Below are 19,084 nucleotides of genomic sequence, written 5' to 3' on the forward strand. Positions count from 1 at the left end.
GGACTTATATGTCTAAGGATAAGTTAGCCTGTTTTTATCACCACATAAATCCTATATGTGACAGATGTAATTCAGAGGTGGCTTCCCTGACACATATGTTTTGGTCCTGCCCTCTTTTGGAAAAATATTGGAAAGACATTTTTAATATTATTTCAATTGTATTGAATATTGATTTACAACCTCATCCTATTACTGCAATTTTTGGGTTACCAATGATGGATTCCGGCCATCTATCCACTTCAGCTTGTCATATGATTGCATTTGTTACATTAATGGCTAAGAGATCCATTCTATTTAAATGGAAGGATCCTATACCTCTTACCATATTTCAATGGTTCTCTCAAACTATAACATGTTTAAATTTAGAAAAAATTAGGAGTGGTACTGTTGATCCTTCACTTAAATTTGAGGAAATTTGGAGTCCATTTATTCAGTATTTCCATATGATGTAAGCAGACCTTTATTGAATCCCTTTCAATAACCTCTTATTTGAATATAGAGGAGCGGAGCTAACGACATAATAATATCTTCTAACTAAAGAAATAACAGTCCAGCTTTCTTTTGAAGTTTTTGGTTTGCCTTTGTTTATTATTATTTTTTAATTTTGGGGGTTCTCTTTTCATATAATCAAATTTCTTTTCAAATTCTTTTGTATCATGTTCACTTAGTAAGAGATTGGGAGGTTCAGATTATATATTTTACTCCCTGTGTTTGTATATGTCAACTGTTATTATTGTAATCCTGATCTCTTCGCACTATGTATATAATCACTATTGCTATGTGTATTAAATTGAAATTTGATAAAAAGATTGAAAAAGAAAGAAATTTTGGGATGTTTCTGGATCATTCTGAAACGTAGTCACCAGTAGGAAGTGCTGGAGCACTCATTACACCATGGTAGTGGAGAGATGTATTGATGAAAAATGTATAGGTATATGAATATAAATAAATATATGAATATAGATAAATATAGAAAAAATGTGGGGCAACTGGGGGACAGAGGCTCAAATATAGGACACACTTGCAGTACCACAGTAAAACTCCAATAATCTAGCATGTGATTATTCAGATATCCTGAGAGTTCGGCATCTGGCCTGCTTATTAGTTCAGAATGTGAGCCAGGGGTTCAGAATGCAAGCCGGATGTGTGGTCAAAACTGGTGGTCCAGCGTGCAGTTGTGGCTGGGGTCTAGACTGTGAGCTGCGTGTGTGGCAGAGCCGGGGTTGGAGTCTAGAACATTAGGCATTTGGAATGCAGATAGGTTTGCGGCTGAAGCTGGAGTGCTTCTATATATCCTACTCCCTTTAAACTCACTGGAAAATTTATTGTTCTACAGTGTGGCATGTAAAAAATAGTGAAATGAAAGTGTGTCATGGTATTGGTTAGAGTAACATCCAATAGTCCAGAAAATTTTCTTGTCTGGCATCAAAGTCCCAAGAGTGTTAGTTAATCATAGTTTTATTGTGAAACCTAAAATGAACTGCACAGATTTGGTCACGTCTTAGAAGCAAGAAAAGGATAGGAAACTCCACTTATATAATCTGCCCCTTTCTCCCCTTCTCCTTATCTATTGCCACCAATCATCCACCAGTCGCTGCCTCCCCACTCCACCACTCCCTCTTCTTGCTCCAGCTGCCCGTCATCTCCCTCCTCTTCTGGTTCCACTTGGTATCACCTGCCTCATCTTCCCTCTACACTCTCAGTCCTGATGCAGGGGCTCAATCCGAAACGTCGACCATCCCTCTGCTTCCACAGATGCTGCCTGACCTGCTGAGTTCTGCCAGCAGTATTTTATCTTCCATCTCTTGTGCCTCCACTTAAATAGAGTCATTTATAACTTCAGGATATCAAACTAGTTCAAATCTGATGCAATATTTTTGAAGTATTGTTATTTTAACCACATAGGGAATGCAGCAGCCAATTTACATGCAGCAATCTCCTAGAGACAATAGAATAAAAACTCAGGTTATTGATTTCTGAATTTCTTGAGGTGTAAATATTGGCTTGGATATTGGAAAGAAAAATGGTGTCAAGCAATCTTTCACAGGGGCTGCTGGGTTTCAGTTAAACATCTCATCCCACACATGACACCAGTGGCAATGAAGTATTACACAGAAGCAGTAGTCTAGATTACATGCTTGTATCTTTGGAGGGAGAATAAAGCTCAATCTTCCAAAAGAGGTTCAAGCAAACTTACACTCAACAAAGGGTGACACTCTAGTCTTTAGCTAATATAAAACGTGATAACAGTTAGCCCAGAAAAACTGCAATCATTCAGAATATTGTTCACAAACAATTGGCTTACTCCACTCTATATAAATGTTCCTGTGCTGTGGTCCTCTCCTCCTCCCTCTGTCACCTTGTTATGTCCCCTCAAGCCCCAGCTCTCAGGGTAAGCCTAAGCAAACTACCCATGATGAGAATCAAACAAAAACAAACTCAACACAGTGCAACACTAGGAAAAACCTTGCTGCCATTTTATAACTCATCCCAGGTAACAAACAACAAGAAAAAAATGGACAAGTGAAGTGACAAGTCAGCAACCATGAAAACGATCCAGGAGTCACTCTTCCAGCATGTGTATGTATGCCTTGAGTTTTGTGTATGTATGAAAATCACTTCTCCTCAGAAAAATAATTTGCATTATGCCAATGTCCATCCAATTAATATTTAAAGATTTAGATGTATATTTCATCTTTAAACAAAAACCTTACCACTGCAGAAAGTAACAACTGTTCTGTATACTGATTACTATCTGCAAAGCAGACATCTAAGATATTCTCCACTTACATCAGCATCAATATATAGCTATATTGTGATATATAGAATGTGATAGGAGATTGGGGAGGCATTAGTATTAATCTTTCAAGAATCACTGGAGTCAGGGAGGGTCCCAGAGGACTAGAAAATCATAAACATAACACCCCTGTTTAAGAAGGGAGGGAGGCAAAAGACAGGAAATTATACACTGGTTAGCCTGACCTCAGTGGTCCATAAGATTTTAGAGTCCATTATTGAGGATGAAATTTTGGAGTACTTGGAAGTACATGATAAAATAGGGTGAAGTAAGTATGGTCTTATAAAGGGGAGACATTGCCTGACAAGCCTGACAGAATTCTTTGAGGAGGTAACAAGCAAGTCAGACAAAGGAGAGTCAGTGGATGTTATTTACTTGGATTTTCAGAAGGCCTTTGAAAGGTGCCACACATGAGGCTGCTCAACAAGAGCCCATGGTGTTAGAAGCAAGGTACTAGCATGGATAGAAGATTGGCTGACTAGCAGAAGTCAGAAAGTGGGGATAAAGGGGTCCTTTTCAGGATGGCTGATAGTGACTAGTGGAGTTCCTCAGGGGTCAGTGTTAAGACCAGAATTTTTCATTTTCAGCCTCAGAATAAAGGGATGTCCCTTTAGAACTGAGATGAGGAGGAATTTTTTCAGCCAGAGGGTGTTGAATCTGTGGAATTCGTTGCCACAGAAAGGTGTGGAGGCCAAGTCATTGGGTGTATTTAAGGCAGAGATAGATAGGTTCTTGATTGGTAATTTCCTGCCGTCTCCCCGTTAAGGGTTATGGGGAGGAGCGTGAGAATGGGGTTGAGGAAAAAAAATTGAATAGCCATTGAATGGCGGAGCAGACTCAATGGGACGAATGGCCTAATTCTGCTCCTATCTTATGGTTTTATTCAGTAGATAGCCTGTAATTTGACAGATTGGCTAGAATAAAGCTGCCACAGAATAATGGACTCGGAGGACATATGTTGCCAAGTGTTTGTTTAGAGTGTGTAATTCCTTTTTATTGCTAAGGATGCTATGCTGGGAATATGAAGTATTCCAAGGACTATGCATGTAGTCTATTGTACCCTTACTCTGGAAAAGCCAATCCTGCATACAAAACTTAAATGTTCTCTTGTCCTGGTTTGCTCCATCTATGGAGGAGGAGTAACAGGCATTTTTCTTGCTGCAGTAGCTTTGCTGATACATTGGCATTTTGCAATGTTAATTGATGATGTGGCCTTAAAGGAATTCATGATGAAAACATTGAGTGCCATAGTGACTTGCACAGTCACAGACAGATCACGCCAATACCTATGAGGCTCACATTGTAAGTGCAGCATCTGCCATAATGCAGCAACAACTATATTGGTAAAGGAATCACATACTTTTCTTTCAGTGTGGTAGATCTCCCCATTGATTATGTGCTGTGAAGATGCTACCTGTATGCTGCCCTCATTCTCTGTGGTAATTTTTTGCTGTTCCACTCTCCTTGATCAAAAGGCTGTCGTTGCCTATCTCATAACTTATCTGCCTGAAACCTGATAAGTTATGAGATAGGGAACAACAAGAGAATATGACCAGTAAACTCTATGTCTATGTAACCAAAATGAATTTTCCAAAATCATTAAGCAAAATTTAAATTGTTGATCTTGCACTCAAACTTCAAATACTGTATGTTCCTTTTAAGTAGACTTGATGATTGGGTCTACTAGTATACTTGAGTTATATTGTAATCTACAAATTTACCACTGCTGCATTTTAAATTTTTTAAAAATTATTCTGCACTTAAAAGTTTCACAATGTGTGCTCCGACTGTCAGTGTCCCAGTGTCCAAAATGATGGTGGAGCACTTCCAATTGGAAATTTATTGGTACTTCCTGCTCATTTTATTCAGAGCACAGTAGCACCTAACAAATAAATTTTATTTGGTAAATTTCTCCCACCCCTTTCTCCCTAGTTTCTGTGTCTCTACCGCATCTGCTGTCAAGATGAGGTCTTCCATTCCAGGACATGTGAAATGTCCTTTTTTTTCAGGAAACGTGGCTTCTCTTCTACTGTGGTTGATCCTCCATTTCTCTGACTTCTGCTTTCACTCCATCTCCCTCTAGATGCAACAGAGATAAAGTTCCACTAGTCCTCACCTTTCATTCTACTAGCCTCTGCATCCCACATATCATCCTTTATCATTTCCACCGGCTGTAACAAGATCCCACCATTTGCTACATCTTCACCTCACCCCTTTCCACCTTCCACAGGGAACACATCCTCCATGACTCCCTGGTTCGTTCAACCCTCCTCGCCCACTCCTCCCTGACCACTGGCACTCTTGCAACTGCAAGAGGTGCAACACTTATTTTTACACCTCCTCTATCACTACCATCCAGGGAACTAAACAGCCCTTGCATGTGAGGTGAAGATTCATGTGCACTTCCTCCAACTTCCTCTCTACCTTGGTGAGATCAAGCACAGGTTAGGCAACAATTTGCATAGCACCTGCCACTCTGTCCACAATGGCCATCCCGAGCACCCAGTTCTTTGCCATTTCAATTTCCATCCACATTTCCAAACCGACCTCTTCATCCTTAGCCTTCTCTACAGTCAGGGAAAGACCCACATACTAGAGGAACAACACCTCTTATTCCACCTGGGTAGTCTACAACCCAAATGCATGAAGACGGCATTTTCCAATATCTGTACCCTCACCTCTGGTGTGTTCCTCCCCCGCCCCACCCCTTACCCATCTCCCTCTCTCCCCTTCCTTCTCCAGTCCTTCGAACTTTGTCCCCTTTCCCAATCCCCCACTCCTGCACCCTGTCACCCATTTTTGTCCCCTTCCCCCTCCCTCCTCCTGGTTGCATCCACCTATTACCCACACATTTCACCTGCTGCCACCACCCACCCCCCGCTTCCCCATTTGGTTCTGCTTCCATCTGCCCTTCACCTTTCCTAATGGTTCCCATTATCACCTTCCTTATTTATCAGAATATACCACTGGAAGCTTAGTGTTCCTGCTAGCTGTCTCCTTCACCCTTTCCTCCCCCCACCCAGCTGGCTCCATCTGCTCTTTTTTTTGTCGGCTCATCTATCATCCACCTGTCTCTGTCTCCCAACTCCACATCTCCCTATCCCCTATCTGGCTCAATCTGCCCATCATCCTTTATCCCTCCTCAGTCCACCAATCACCTCTGGCTCCTGTCCTATCACTCCCCCTCTCCTCACTATACTGTCTATCTCCACTTTCCATTTTTGGTCCTGATGCAGTGATGCAACTGATGACTGAAATGTTGACAATTCCTTTCCCCCACAGGTGCTGGAGTTCCTCCAGCAGATTGTTTGCTGAAGCAAACTCGAACAGTTTTAAGTGTCATCGTTTTTATTATATAAAATTACACTTGATTTTTCTTAACTTGATTTTATGGAAACAATAAATGAAAGAAAATCCAATGGACCTGTTCTCTAGTGTCTTTTGCGTTTACAGCCAACAAATACCTTAGGCCACACAGTAAGTGAGAAAGACAGGAGATTGACAAGGACTTTTTACTCCTGCAATTTCCATTTTAATGAAACACAACATTGCAAGGATTTCTTTTTCCCATGGGTTTCTCCTTTCCCCTCTAATTTTTTTCTATTACACTGACTTGAAATTGATGCCTGCAACAATGAGTCAGACAAAGTAACTACAGGAAGCAATTAGATGCTTAATTTTGTCACTGTGCTATTCAGTATCTTCTAGGTTTGAGTAAATAATCTCAATTTCTCTGTTGTATTACGGTATTCTTTGTATACAATTTTAACAAAGTTACTTAAAGTGCAACCAATGTAATTTATCAATAAAGAAGTTATCCTAAAATGCAATGGCTTACTGTGCATGTTTCCCAGAAGCCATTTAGGGGAAAAAATAGCTCAGGTGCCAAATTCCCACATAGTCATGGAGTTATTGAGTCATATATCTCGGAAACAGGCCCTTCAGCCTAACTGGTACATTCTCATCTCAGCTAGTCCCATTTGCCCATGTTTGGTCCACATCCCTCTTAACCCTTCCTATCCATGTACCTGTCCAAGTGCCTTTTAAATGTTGTTAACGTACCTGCCTCAACCACCTTCTCTCGCAGCTCATTCCATATACTGACCATGATCTAGGTGAAAAAGTTGCCCCTCAGGTTCCTAGTAAATCTCGCCCCTCTCACCCTAAACCCATGTCCTCTAGTTCTTGATTCCCCAACCCTGGAAAAAAGACTATGCACATTCCTTCTATCTACGCCCCTCGTGATTTTATACATTTCTATAAGATCACCCCTCATGCTCCTTCACTTTAGTGAATAAAGTACCAACCTGCTCAACCTCTCTCCATAACTCAGTCCATCGAGTCCCAGCAACGCCCTTGTAAATCTCCTCTGCCCTCTTTCCAGCTTAAAGGCATCTTTCCTATAGCAGAGTGACCAAAACTGTACATAATATTCCAAATGTGGCCTCACCAACATCTTGTACAACTGCAACATAACATCCCTACTTCTATACTCAATGCCCTGACTAATAAAGGTCAGTGTGCCAAAAGCCTTCTTCACCACCCTGTCTACTTGCAACACCACTTTCAGGGAACTGTGTACTTGCACTCCTAGGTTTTTCTGTTCTGCAGCACTCCCCAGGGCCCTATCATTCACCATGAAAGTCCTACCCTTATTTGTCTTTCCAAAATGCAATACCTTGCACTTATCAGAATTAAACTCCATTTGCTATTCCTCGGTCCACTGACCCAGCTGATCAAGATCCCTTTCTAAATCCTGATGGCCATCTTCACTGTCTATGACACTACCTATTTTAGTGTCATCTGCAAATTTACTAACCATGCCTTGCTACATTCTTATCCAAATTATTGATAGAAATGACAAAGAGCAATGGGCCTGACACTGACTCCTGGGGAAAACCACTAATCACGGCCTCCAGTCCAAAAAACAATCTTCCATTATCTCCCCCTGCTTCCTACCATAAAGCCATTGTGTATCCAATTAACTAGTTCTCCCTAGGTCCCATGCCATCTAACTTTCCATAGAAGCCTACCACGCGGAACGTTATTGAAGTCCATACTGACTATGTCTACCACCCTGCCCTCATCAACCTTCTTGATTACTTCTTCAAAATACTCCTCAAATTTGTGAGACGTGACTTCCCACACACAAAGCAGTGCTGACTATCCCTAATCAACCACTGTCTTTCTAAATGCCTGCACATCTTATCCCTCAGAATCCCCTTACCTAGTACAGATGTTAGGCTTACTGGTCTATAGTTCCCAGGTTTCTCTTCGCAACCCTTCTTAAATAAACAGGCCACTCCTGTGGTGGCAGCTTCAATGGGACAGTCTGCATATTAAGGCTGATGGGAATGCACAATAAACATGCATGAGTTCTTCCTGAAAGTATGTACAAAATGTCAAAAAGCATAGTGGAGTTTAGATTCCTCTTTTATTTTATTCACTCATGGAATGTGTGTGCCATAGGCAGATTAGCATTTGTTGATCACCATTTATCTACCTTCTTTTCTTCCTCTTGTCTTGCTGCCATGATGCTTTTGAATAAGAAATTCTAAGATTTTGACTCAACAAAATTGGTATTTCCAAGTCAGAGGGGAAATGTCTTAGAGGCCACCTTACAGGTGGTGGTATATACAAAACAATTGCTGACCTTATCCTTCTCAGTTTGCAAAATTTTCAAATATTGTCAAAGAAGCTTTAGCTGGTTGCTGCCATCCATTTTATAGATGAAACACACTGCATACAAAAGTGCAGCAACAATAGACAGCATTAAATAATCACCTTTGTTGTTGAAGATACCAATCAAGCATACAGTTTTAATCAGGATGAAGTCAACCTTCCTCAGTGCGGTTAGAGCTATACTCATCTAGGCAGATGGAGAGCATTCCTTTGCAATTCTGCCTTGCAAATGTCAGAAAGGCTTTATGATGTCAGGAGTTGAATTCATAAGTGCTGAATACCCAGACCCAGTATTCTCTTGAACAACATATTTAAATATCTAGTCAAGATCAGATTCTGGTGAGTCCACAATGTTAATAGCGAGAGATTCACAATAGTAATACCGCGGTAAAATGAAGAGGAAATGGTTAGACATTTGTTCTAAACATGATCATTGCCTTGCATTTTTGTAATGCAAATATTGTTCAGGCCTTATTACGTGTAGGTGTGGACTGTTTCATTATCTAGCCCTGGATGTGAAAAGCAGGCTACTCAGCTGACACAATGTGAAATTAACTGGGCATAGACAGCACATCCACGGGAGTCCTCATCATTATTTCATGATTTGAGTTTCATCCACCTCCTGGTGTAATGCCATAAGAAACATGATGGAGTAGGTAATGACTAAAATGTTCTGAAGTGCAATCCAGACTGGTCTAAGCATTTGAACTTCTTCCTATTTCTTTTTTTTGGGATCTGAATGTCACTGACAAGACCAGAATTTATTGCCCATTCTTACTCGCCTTTTTGAACTGCTGCAGTGTTTCTAATGAAGGTAATCCTAAAGGGTTGTTGGTAAGGAGTTTCAGGATTTATATCCAGTAATGTAGAATGATCGGTGACACATTTGCAAGTAGGATAGTGTGACATTTGGAAGTGAATGTGCAAGTGGTGGAGGTCCCTGAAGCCCTTCTCCATCACTGGTTTTCCTCTTGATAGCCATTAACTACAGTTTTGCCGTTTTCATTGCTCCTTGATGTCACATTTGGTCAAATGTTGCATTGATTTCAAGGACAGTCACCCTCACCTCACTTTTGGAATTCAGTTTTTTTGGTATGGAGCCAAGTGGTCCTTACAAAACCCAATATTGGCACAGTTGAGCAAATCATTAGTGAGTATATGCCACTAGACAGCATCATTACTGCACCTTCCATCACTCTGCTGATGACTGAGAGTAGAGTGAATGGGCAGTAATTAGCCAGATTAGATTTGTCCTGATTTTTGTTAACAGGACAGACTTGAACAATTTTCCACATGGTCAGGCAAATGCAAGTCTTGTAATTGTGCTGGAACAGCTCAACTACAGGCAGATAGTTCTAGAAGGCAGATTTTCAGCACTTATGTTGGTTTATTGTTTGGTTCCATAACCTTTGCTGAATCAGTGCTATTAGACATTTCTAGATATTATATGGAGTATATCAAATTGGTTGAAGACTGCCTTCTGTAATGACAGAAATCATTGGAGATGGATCAGCTACTTGGCATTTCTGGATGAATATTAATGCAAATGCTTCAGCCTTTTAGCACTTGTATGCTGGGCTCTTGAGAATTGAGAATGATCTTGGAGTCTCTGCTATCTTCTCCCATTAACTGTTTAATTATCTACCACTCATGATATTAAGATTGCAAAGGTTATATCTGATCTATTGGTTGAGAGATCACTTATGTCTATTTCATGCTGTTTTCACTGATTAACATGAATATAATTTAAGTTGCAGTTTCAATAAACTGTCACATCATTTTTAGGCATGGCTGATGTTGGTCCCTGCATGTCCTTTTGCATTCCTTATTGAACCAGGGTTAATCCCCTTGCTTAATGGAAATTTAGAATGAAGGAGATGCTGGGCCATGAGGTTACAGATTGTGGTGGTGTTTGTTTTTTGGTATTGGTATTGGTTTATTATTGTCACTTGTACCGAGGTACAGTGAAAAACTTGTCTTACAAACTGATCTTACAGGTCAATTCATTACACAGTGCAGTTACATCAAGTTAGTACAGAGTGCATTGATGTAGTACAGGTAAAAAAAACAATAACAGTACAGAGTAAAGTGTCACAGCTACAGAGAAAGTGCAGTGCAATAAGGTGCAAGGTAATAACAAGGTAGATCGTGAGGTCATAAGGTCATAGGTCATAGTCCATCTCATTGTATAAGGGAACCGTTCAATAGTCTAATCACAGTGGGGTAGAAGCTGTCCTTAAGTCTGGTGGTATGTGCCCTCAGGCTCCTGTATCTTCTACCCAATGGAAGAGGATAGAAGAGAGTATGTCCTGGGTGGGTGGGGTCTTTGATTATGCTGGCTGCTTCACCAAGACAACGAGAGGTAAAGACAGAGTCCAAGGAGGGGAGACTGGTGTCCGTGATGCGCTGGGCTGTGTCCACAACTCTCTGCAGCTTCTTGCGATCTTGGGCGGAGCAATTGCCATACCAAACCGTGATACATCCTGATAGGATGCTTTCTATGGTGCATCAGTAAAAGTTGGTGAGGGTCAAAGGGGACAAACCAAATTTCTTTAGCCTCCTGAGGAAGTACCTGCTGCTGATGGTCCATAGCACCTCACAAGTGCCCAGTTTTGAGCTGCTAGATACGTTTTGGGTCTACCCCATTTAGAACGGTTGTGGTGCCGTACAACAGAATGGAAGGCACCTTTAATGTGAAGATCGGACTTTTGTCTCCCCAAAGGTAATAGTCATCGTCTCAATTCATTGTTCCTGGTTATTGAATGGATCTTATAATAAGAGTCCTCTGTTCTTCTTGCTGGTACACTTGCTGTCATCAGGAGCCAGGAGTTCAGAGTATAGGCTTTTACCACCAGGAATCACTACTAGGCCAACACATGGCGGGCACAACAAACTGCCTAAGAATAAAGGAGCTCTCTAGTTTACCATGCTTGTTTTCTGCTCATGATTCCATATTCTACTGATGTTCAGGGAGTGAAGTGGTTGGTACTTCCTAAAAGGATCAAGATTCCTTACTGAAATCTTACTGAAGTAAGATGGAGCACTTACTGAAATCTTCAATATATCCTATGCATAACCATGCAGAAGATTGCCATCTCAAGAAATCTGTCAACTGTAGTCAAGAGGTGATGATCCTCTATAGACTACATTCTTAGAGATCTCTCTCCAGTTAAATATCCCAGCTTAACTAGTTTACGCTTACTACCCAGGTGTGGATTATATATAGACATGACAGTGAGAAAGAACTCTATAATCTGCCAGTTAAATCAGAAAAAAATATTTGATAACTGCCTTGCATTCATAGGTTTGTTAACATACCTCAGACGGACATCAAGCTATCACTTGAGGAACTAGGTGCTATAATCAACAAGAAAGAAGCGGCGTACCCCAGTGCTTGTGACATCGTGGCAGGAGACTTTAATCGGGTGGGTTTGAAGTCACCTCTGCCTAACTACTGTCAACACATCACCTGCAATACTACAGGACTCAACACACTCGACCACTGCTATACCGCTATCAAGAACGCCTACTGCTCCATCCCTCGGCCGCACTTAAATCCACAAATCTCAAATCCACACTTAAAAACATAAATCCGATCACCTAGCTGTGCTTCTTCTGCCTGCGTACAGACAGAGATTGAAGAGTGTGGCACTGGTGAAGAGGATGATGAAGAGCTGGATGGCAGAAGCAGAGGAGCAAATTCAGGATTGCTTCAAGTCAGTGGACAGGACCACGTTCAAGGATTCGTCAATGGACCTAAATGAATATGCCACAATCGTCACTGATTTCATAAGGCCATGTGTGAACGAGTGTGTACTCACGAAAACATTGAGTCTTCCCCAACCAGAAGCCCTGGATGAACCAGGAGATTCATAGTCTGTTGAGGGCTAGACCTCAAGCATTTAGGGCTGGCGACCCAGAGTCATATAAGAAGTCCAGGTACGACCTCTGGAAGGCCATTGTGAGTGCAAAGAGGCAATTTTGGATTAAACTTGAATCTCAGATGGACGCTCGACCGCTGTAGCAGGATTTGCACAATATAACTTCCTACAAGGCGAGATTGGGTAGTATAAGTGGCAATGTTCCATCACTTCCAGATGAGCTCAATGGCTTTTATGCACACTTTGATAGGGAGAACTATGACACACTCACACGAGCACCCACATCTCCGGATGACCCTATAATCTCAGTCTCTGAGGCCAACATCCAGGCATCCTTCAAGAGGGTGAATCCACGAAAGGCATCTGGTCCAGATGGCATACCTGGCTGAGTACTAAAGATCTGTGCAGACCAACTGGTTGGAGTATTTACGGACATATTCAACCTCTCACTTCTGCAGTCCGAGGTTCCCACCTGCTTCAAAAAGTCATCTATTGTACCAGTGCCCAAGAAGAGCGTGATGACCTGCCTCAATGACCACCATCTGGTCGCACTTACATCAACCGTAATGGAGTGCTTCAAGAGGTTTGCTATGGCACAAATCAACTCCTGCCTCAGGAGATGACCTGGATCTGCTCCAATTTGCCTACCGCCACAACAGGTCAACAATTGATGTGATTTCTCTGACTCCTCACTCTGCTCTGAATCATCCGAACAACAGGAACTCATACATCAGACTGCTGTTCATCGATTACAGCTCGGCATTCAACACAATCATCCCATCCAAACTCATCATCAAGCTTCAAGACGTGGGCCTCTGTAACTCACTCAACTTCCTCATCGGCAGACCTCAATCAGTGAGGACTGGTAACAACACCTCCTCCCTGCTGATCATCAACACAGGTGCACCTCAAAGCTGCATGCTTAGCCCCTGCTCTACTTTCTATACCCACCTGATTGTGTGGCTAAGCACAGCTCCAATGCCATCTTCAAATTTGCTGATGGCACTACTGTTGTTGGATGAATCACAGGTCATGCTGAGTCAGCTTACTGGAGCCAGATAGGACACCTGGTTGAGTGGTGCTGCAACAACAACCTCTTGCTCAATGTCAGCAAAACAAAAGAGCTGGGTATTGACTCCAAGAAGGGGAAGGAGGGCAAACCTATGACAGTCTACACTGGGGGCTCAGCGGTGGAGAGAGTCAGCAGCTTTAAATTCCTGGGCATTAACATATCAGATGACCTGTCCTGGGTCCAGCACATAGATGCAATCGTAAGGAAAGCTCACCAGCGTTTTTACTTTCTTAGGAGGTTAAAGAGGTTTGGCTTGTCACTGAACCCTCTAACAAACTTCTACAGATGTACTGTTGAAAATGTCCAGACTGGTTGCATCATTGTCTGGTACAGCAATTCAAATGCACAGGAATGCAAGAAGCTGCAGAGAATAGTGGATTCTGCCCAATACATCACAGGCACATCCCTCCTACCATTGCCAGTATCTACAGAGGCGCTGCCTCAAGAAGGCAATATCTATCATCAAAGATCTCCACGATCAAGGCCATGCCATCTTTTCACAGCTACCATCGGGCAGGAGGTCAGAACCATGAAGTCCTATACCACCAGGTTCAAGAGCAGCTACTTCCCTTCATCCATTTGGTTCTTGAATCAATTGGCAAAACCCTAATCACTACAGTTTAGCAACACTGTTACCACTTTCATCACTTTGCACTAAAATGGTCTGTTTGTTATTTGTTCTAAGTGTATTCTTTCTTGTAGAAACTGTGTATAACTTATGTTTAATTTGTTTTTCTCGTGAATGCTGCTTATACAATGCTATGTGTCTGTGATGCTGCTGCAAGTAAAATTTTCATTGTACCTGTGCATACATGAACTTGTGCACATGACAATAAACTTAACTTTGATTTTGACTAGAGTTCACAATGGATATTCCTGTAAATATCCTTCTCATTGAAGCAACTGGTTAGCCACCAGCTCTTGGTCTCGGCTGTTCAGTAGCAAAATACTGCCACCCAGCATCACATTTGATCAACATCACAGATGATGTCCAACTCAGTGAAATCAAGCAGCACATGTCAGGAACCTATGTCCCACTCCTCTTATTCGGCTACTGTAATTTACAATATGCCATTACTTAAGGTCAGATGCAAGATTGTGTCAGCAAACCTGTAGCTAGACTGCACAATATCCAGTTCTGCCACTTCACTCAGACATTTTTCTTCCCCTACATATCAGTACAACAATTTGTCATCCCATATGGCTGCTTTGTAATCACCAAATACTTCAGCTATTACAAAATAGACAGAATTGTGGTTAGCAGATCTGCCCACAAACTCCTTCCTGATTAATGGTTCACAAAATTTAAATCTACCTTGGCTTTGCTATGTCCAAAATGGCATTGTCCAATATGCAGCTGTGATATTGATCAAATGTGATGCTGGTTGGCAGTATTTTGCTACTGAACAGCCGAGACCAAGAGCAGGTGGCTAACTAGTTGCTTCAATGAGAAGGACATTTACAGGAATATCCATTGTGAACTCTAGTCAAAATCAAAGTCAAGTTTATTGTCATATGCACAAGTACATGTATGCACAGGTGCAATGAAAAAAATAGTTCAAATGGGGAAATTGTAATAATCCCTTGTACAAACATGGGATGGTTCAGACAATTGCTCACTTCATCAACTGCCCCCTGTTCAAGTCTAAGGGCAGGCTGATGGAATTAAAGTGATTGCTGCCACTTTGGCAGAGTTTGGCCAAATCCACTACATAAGCTAATAAATAATGATGCTAATAATAATAAATAATAATAACAATAATAATAGAGGCAAATCAGAACCAGAAGCAAAAGAAGTTGTGCTGATACCTCAGTTATATTTATTAGATCATATTTGTTTATGATCATATTTGTTAATGTCTTTGATAACACAAGTGAACACCATATATTCAAGTTTAGTTTTTGAACATCTAAAAACTATAGTGATGCAAGTAGTAAAACAAACTAACAATAACGCTATAAATTTTAAAAGATTAACTAAAAACAGATTAAAGCATTAATAAATAAAATCATTACACTAAGGAAAAATGACTTTTTAAAAATAATCACATACGTTTGCTTTTCTCCAGGCCAAGAATTCCCATTTAAATGAGTGAGGTCTTCAATTGTGTACTAGGTCTGATAAGCGTGGAATCCAAGAAGTAGATTCTCTAACATAATGCAGCAAACCCAGTGAGCCTGAGCTCTGCTCTCAGTGCCTCAGGAAGTCCAGTAACAGAGTAGACTTATAGCTGGATGTGCTCAAATCAGGATGACATGTGAGAATGGATGAATTCCAATGGAACCACTGCCCTCAGCTAGCACAATTCGGCCCATATAAATTGGCAGCACTCCCCATTAAGTTGCAACTTTTTTGCAGACCACTAGAATACAATTCATTTGATCTGCACTTGGCAATCTTCCTCTTCACTTTCTTTGACAGTCCCTCAGGATCAAGGATGACAGGTTTTTACTCTGATTTTGTATGTTTTGAGGTGACTAATAAGGCCAATATGGAAACTGAATACTCTTCTACAGATGGGGCAAAATGCGGCTGACAGGGTGGACAGGTAGCTAGTTTGTGAGGTGGTGTGCTCCTTCTGCCACTTACCCAGGGCTTCTGTGCGTTTCTGCATGGGCTTATGGTTCTCAATACCACCTCAAATACTACTCCTCCACTTTGAGTAGTCATGGGCCAGAGGTTCCCACAGGTCAGTAGGAATGTTGTATTTCACATGGCAGCTTTGAGCACATCTATAAATCATTTTCTCCATCTGCCTGGTAATGTTCTCCTATGACACAATCTGGAATAGAATTCTGTTTCAAGAATCTGGTGCATGCAATACAACTACAGAAGCTACATTGTCCTGCGACAATGTCCAATTTAAGAAGGTGAAAATAAATCCCTATGAAGTTTGTATTAAGAAAGCAAGTTCTGACTATAACTTGGCTGTAGCTGAACTCACCAGGTGGCTGCAACAACATACAACATCTCCTACACTCCAGAATTCCTGTGCCTGAATTTGTTTGCTTTTAGCTAAATTACTTCAGTGCACTGATGTCCTTCTGAAAATGTGGAAAGTTGCCCAGCTACAGCCCTTTCACAAAAACAAGAGATACAACTTGTCCAATTATCCATTATTGTACACTCAAGCATGAGCACAGTGTGGAAATAGAAGTCAGTAGAGCTGTCAAGCAGTACTTACTGAAGAATAACTGCTTCGACAATGTTCAGTTTAGGTTCAGTCAGTTACTGCCTTCATTGCAGCCTGGCTCCAAACATGGACAAAGGAGCTGCATTTTGGAGATGAGGAAGGTGCCTTTAACATTAAGGCAGAGCTTGACTGAATGTGGAGCCATGGAGCCCAATAATAATGCTACAAATGAGGGCCCAGCATACAAGGAAATAGTCAAACCCATCACATAAGTAAGAGAATTCCAGTCATTGGTGGCAATCATTTAAGCTTCTGGACTCGCAGCAGTATTTTGACAGAGCAGTGAATTAGGCTGGACTATTTTCAGCTGTTTCAACAGCAAGATGAGGAGTGGGCTCTTAGTTAATAACTTCAAAGTATAAAGTTCTAATCACAATTTATCACATGCAGAAGCAACCCATTCTCGCATGAACCAAGACCTGGACCTGGAATGGGCTGGTAAAGAGCAAGAAAGTACCACGCCAAACTAGAATTAGGCAATAACCATCTTCAATGAACCACTTACTCTTGACATTCAATGGCATTGATCTCTCTGAGCTTCTCACAACCATTAAACCAGGAATCGAACTGAGAAGGCCACGTAAAGTTGATTACGTGACAGAATTAAAGATTTGGTAACTTGCGTTGAGTGTCTTATCTCCTGATACCCCTGGCCTCTAGGCTCTCAACTACTACCCCTGTTGCAATTGATTCTCATACTGGTGCTACATAATTTTCTACCCTGCAGCATGAAACATCACAAAGATCAGTTTCATGCCATTTGTAAAAGTGTTTATTGGAAATGTACAGTATCTGCTGTTTAGCCAAAACTAATTGCTGCTTAATTTTCTAGTGCAACCCTATCATAAAAGCGGCATGACGATATAGCATGGAACCAAGCCCTTGGGTCCAAGTCTGTGCCAACCATGAAGCGTCCATTTACACAAATCCTGCAGTTATGTTTTCCTTACTTTCCCAATATTGTCTCATTAATATGTTAATAGTGAATTTTAATTTTCTACTTTTTTATTCATTTACTAGCAATTGACCCAATGTACAAGTTGTTTTTATTGCATGAATACAAATGTCAATGGCTCAAAGAAATTTTTGCCAATTTTTCAGTTATTCTCAGTATAGTTTTTTTTACATTTACTGATCAGTTTAATCACACACAATATGCAGCTGTTTTGGTTTTTAGTAAGTTCAATTATTTCATCTGCATTGTAATACAAATTATATTAATTACTCAGTAGTATTATTTAAAGAATATTTTGTCCAAGTTTTCTTCATATTTTCACCAACTTAGTGCAAAAATTAGGTTAAAGAGTAGAATTGAAATTGGCATATAAAAGGCAAAACAACCTTGACATGCGGAACAATAATCACAGCTGTGTTTAGTACAAAACAATTGAAGTTAGTTGGTTGTAATGAAAAGGTGGGGTTGGAAGCTTCTGTGTAACATAAACACTGATACAGACCTTTATGGTCATTTACGTGTTTCTGCACTGTACTTATTTTGTCATACTTTGTAATAAATGCAAGAAATTTTGAATCTGAGGCAATAAGCAATCTGTTGTTACCGACTTAGACGAAAACTTTAAGATAATCAAATAGATTTTAAAATGCACATCTCACAAGCACAAGTATGTCAATTAGGCAAAACTTTTTTAAAAAGCTGAATAAGAGATGTATAATGTAAATAAATGTACAGTTTAAGATTGGTATACATTAATGTGATGAACATAAAAAGATAACAACTTATTCCCAACAGTTTCACTGATTTGGTCTTTTAAAAATGCCTGCTGCAATTTTCCTAAAACATTCTAAAATGTGTTTAGCAAATGCTGTAAGTCTGCAATATTGTAAACATTTCATCTGCATAGTTACCATGCTGTAAATAATTTAGTAGTTCAATGTAACTCCAGGCAACAAAATTCACCACCCTAAAACATTAAACTAAAAACAGAGCACATATTATCAATATTTATACAAGATTACATGAGAAATTTACATTACGCATGTGCTGAGTATTTGATGTCAAGATAACTCAATGAAGATGAGAGCCCATTTCCTACCACCCAATATTGCCAAACCTTAATTGGTACCTACAGCTTGCCCATGGAGCTTAAACCTGAAAATGCATTTGTTTTGCTCCAACGTAAAAATTCACCTTCCAAAATCATCTCACAATCTCAAGTGAATGCTGACAATACAACAATTTAGTGATAATGACTATATATATGTACTTACCAGCTCACTGCCAGTTCATGCACTTTGAGAGTCTTTGTCATTTTACATCCACCTGATCTAAGCAAATTACTGGGAGTACTTTTCATCTGAGCGAGGTAAGGGTTCACTCTTGTGTCAATAGGAAAGTCAGAATCCTATCAATACAAAAATATGCATTTTATAATTTTCTTCATCCATTGGGTAAACAGATTACCTGAACATTAATTTCATCCTTAAAGGCCATAATAAA

General features: G+C 40.5%; 1 protein-coding gene across 1 annotated transcript in view; it reads right to left on the reverse strand.

Moving 5' to 3' along the window:
• Positions 1-19,084, reverse strand: part of LOC127574538 (sperm-associated antigen 16 protein) — a 624,219-nt gene that overhangs the window by 534,529 nt on the left and 70,606 nt on the right. Inside the window, 1 exon segment of the mRNA XM_052023594.1 lies at positions 18,856-18,989. Within this exon segment, the coding sequence (XP_051879554.1) occupies positions 18,856-18,989 (134 nt within the window).

The sequence above is a fragment of the Pristis pectinata genome, chromosome 1 (genome assembly GCF_009764475.1).
Source record: "Pristis pectinata isolate sPriPec2 chromosome 1, sPriPec2.1.pri, whole genome shotgun sequence".
NCBI lineage: Eukaryota > Metazoa > Chordata > Chondrichthyes > Rhinopristiformes > Pristidae > Pristis > Pristis pectinata.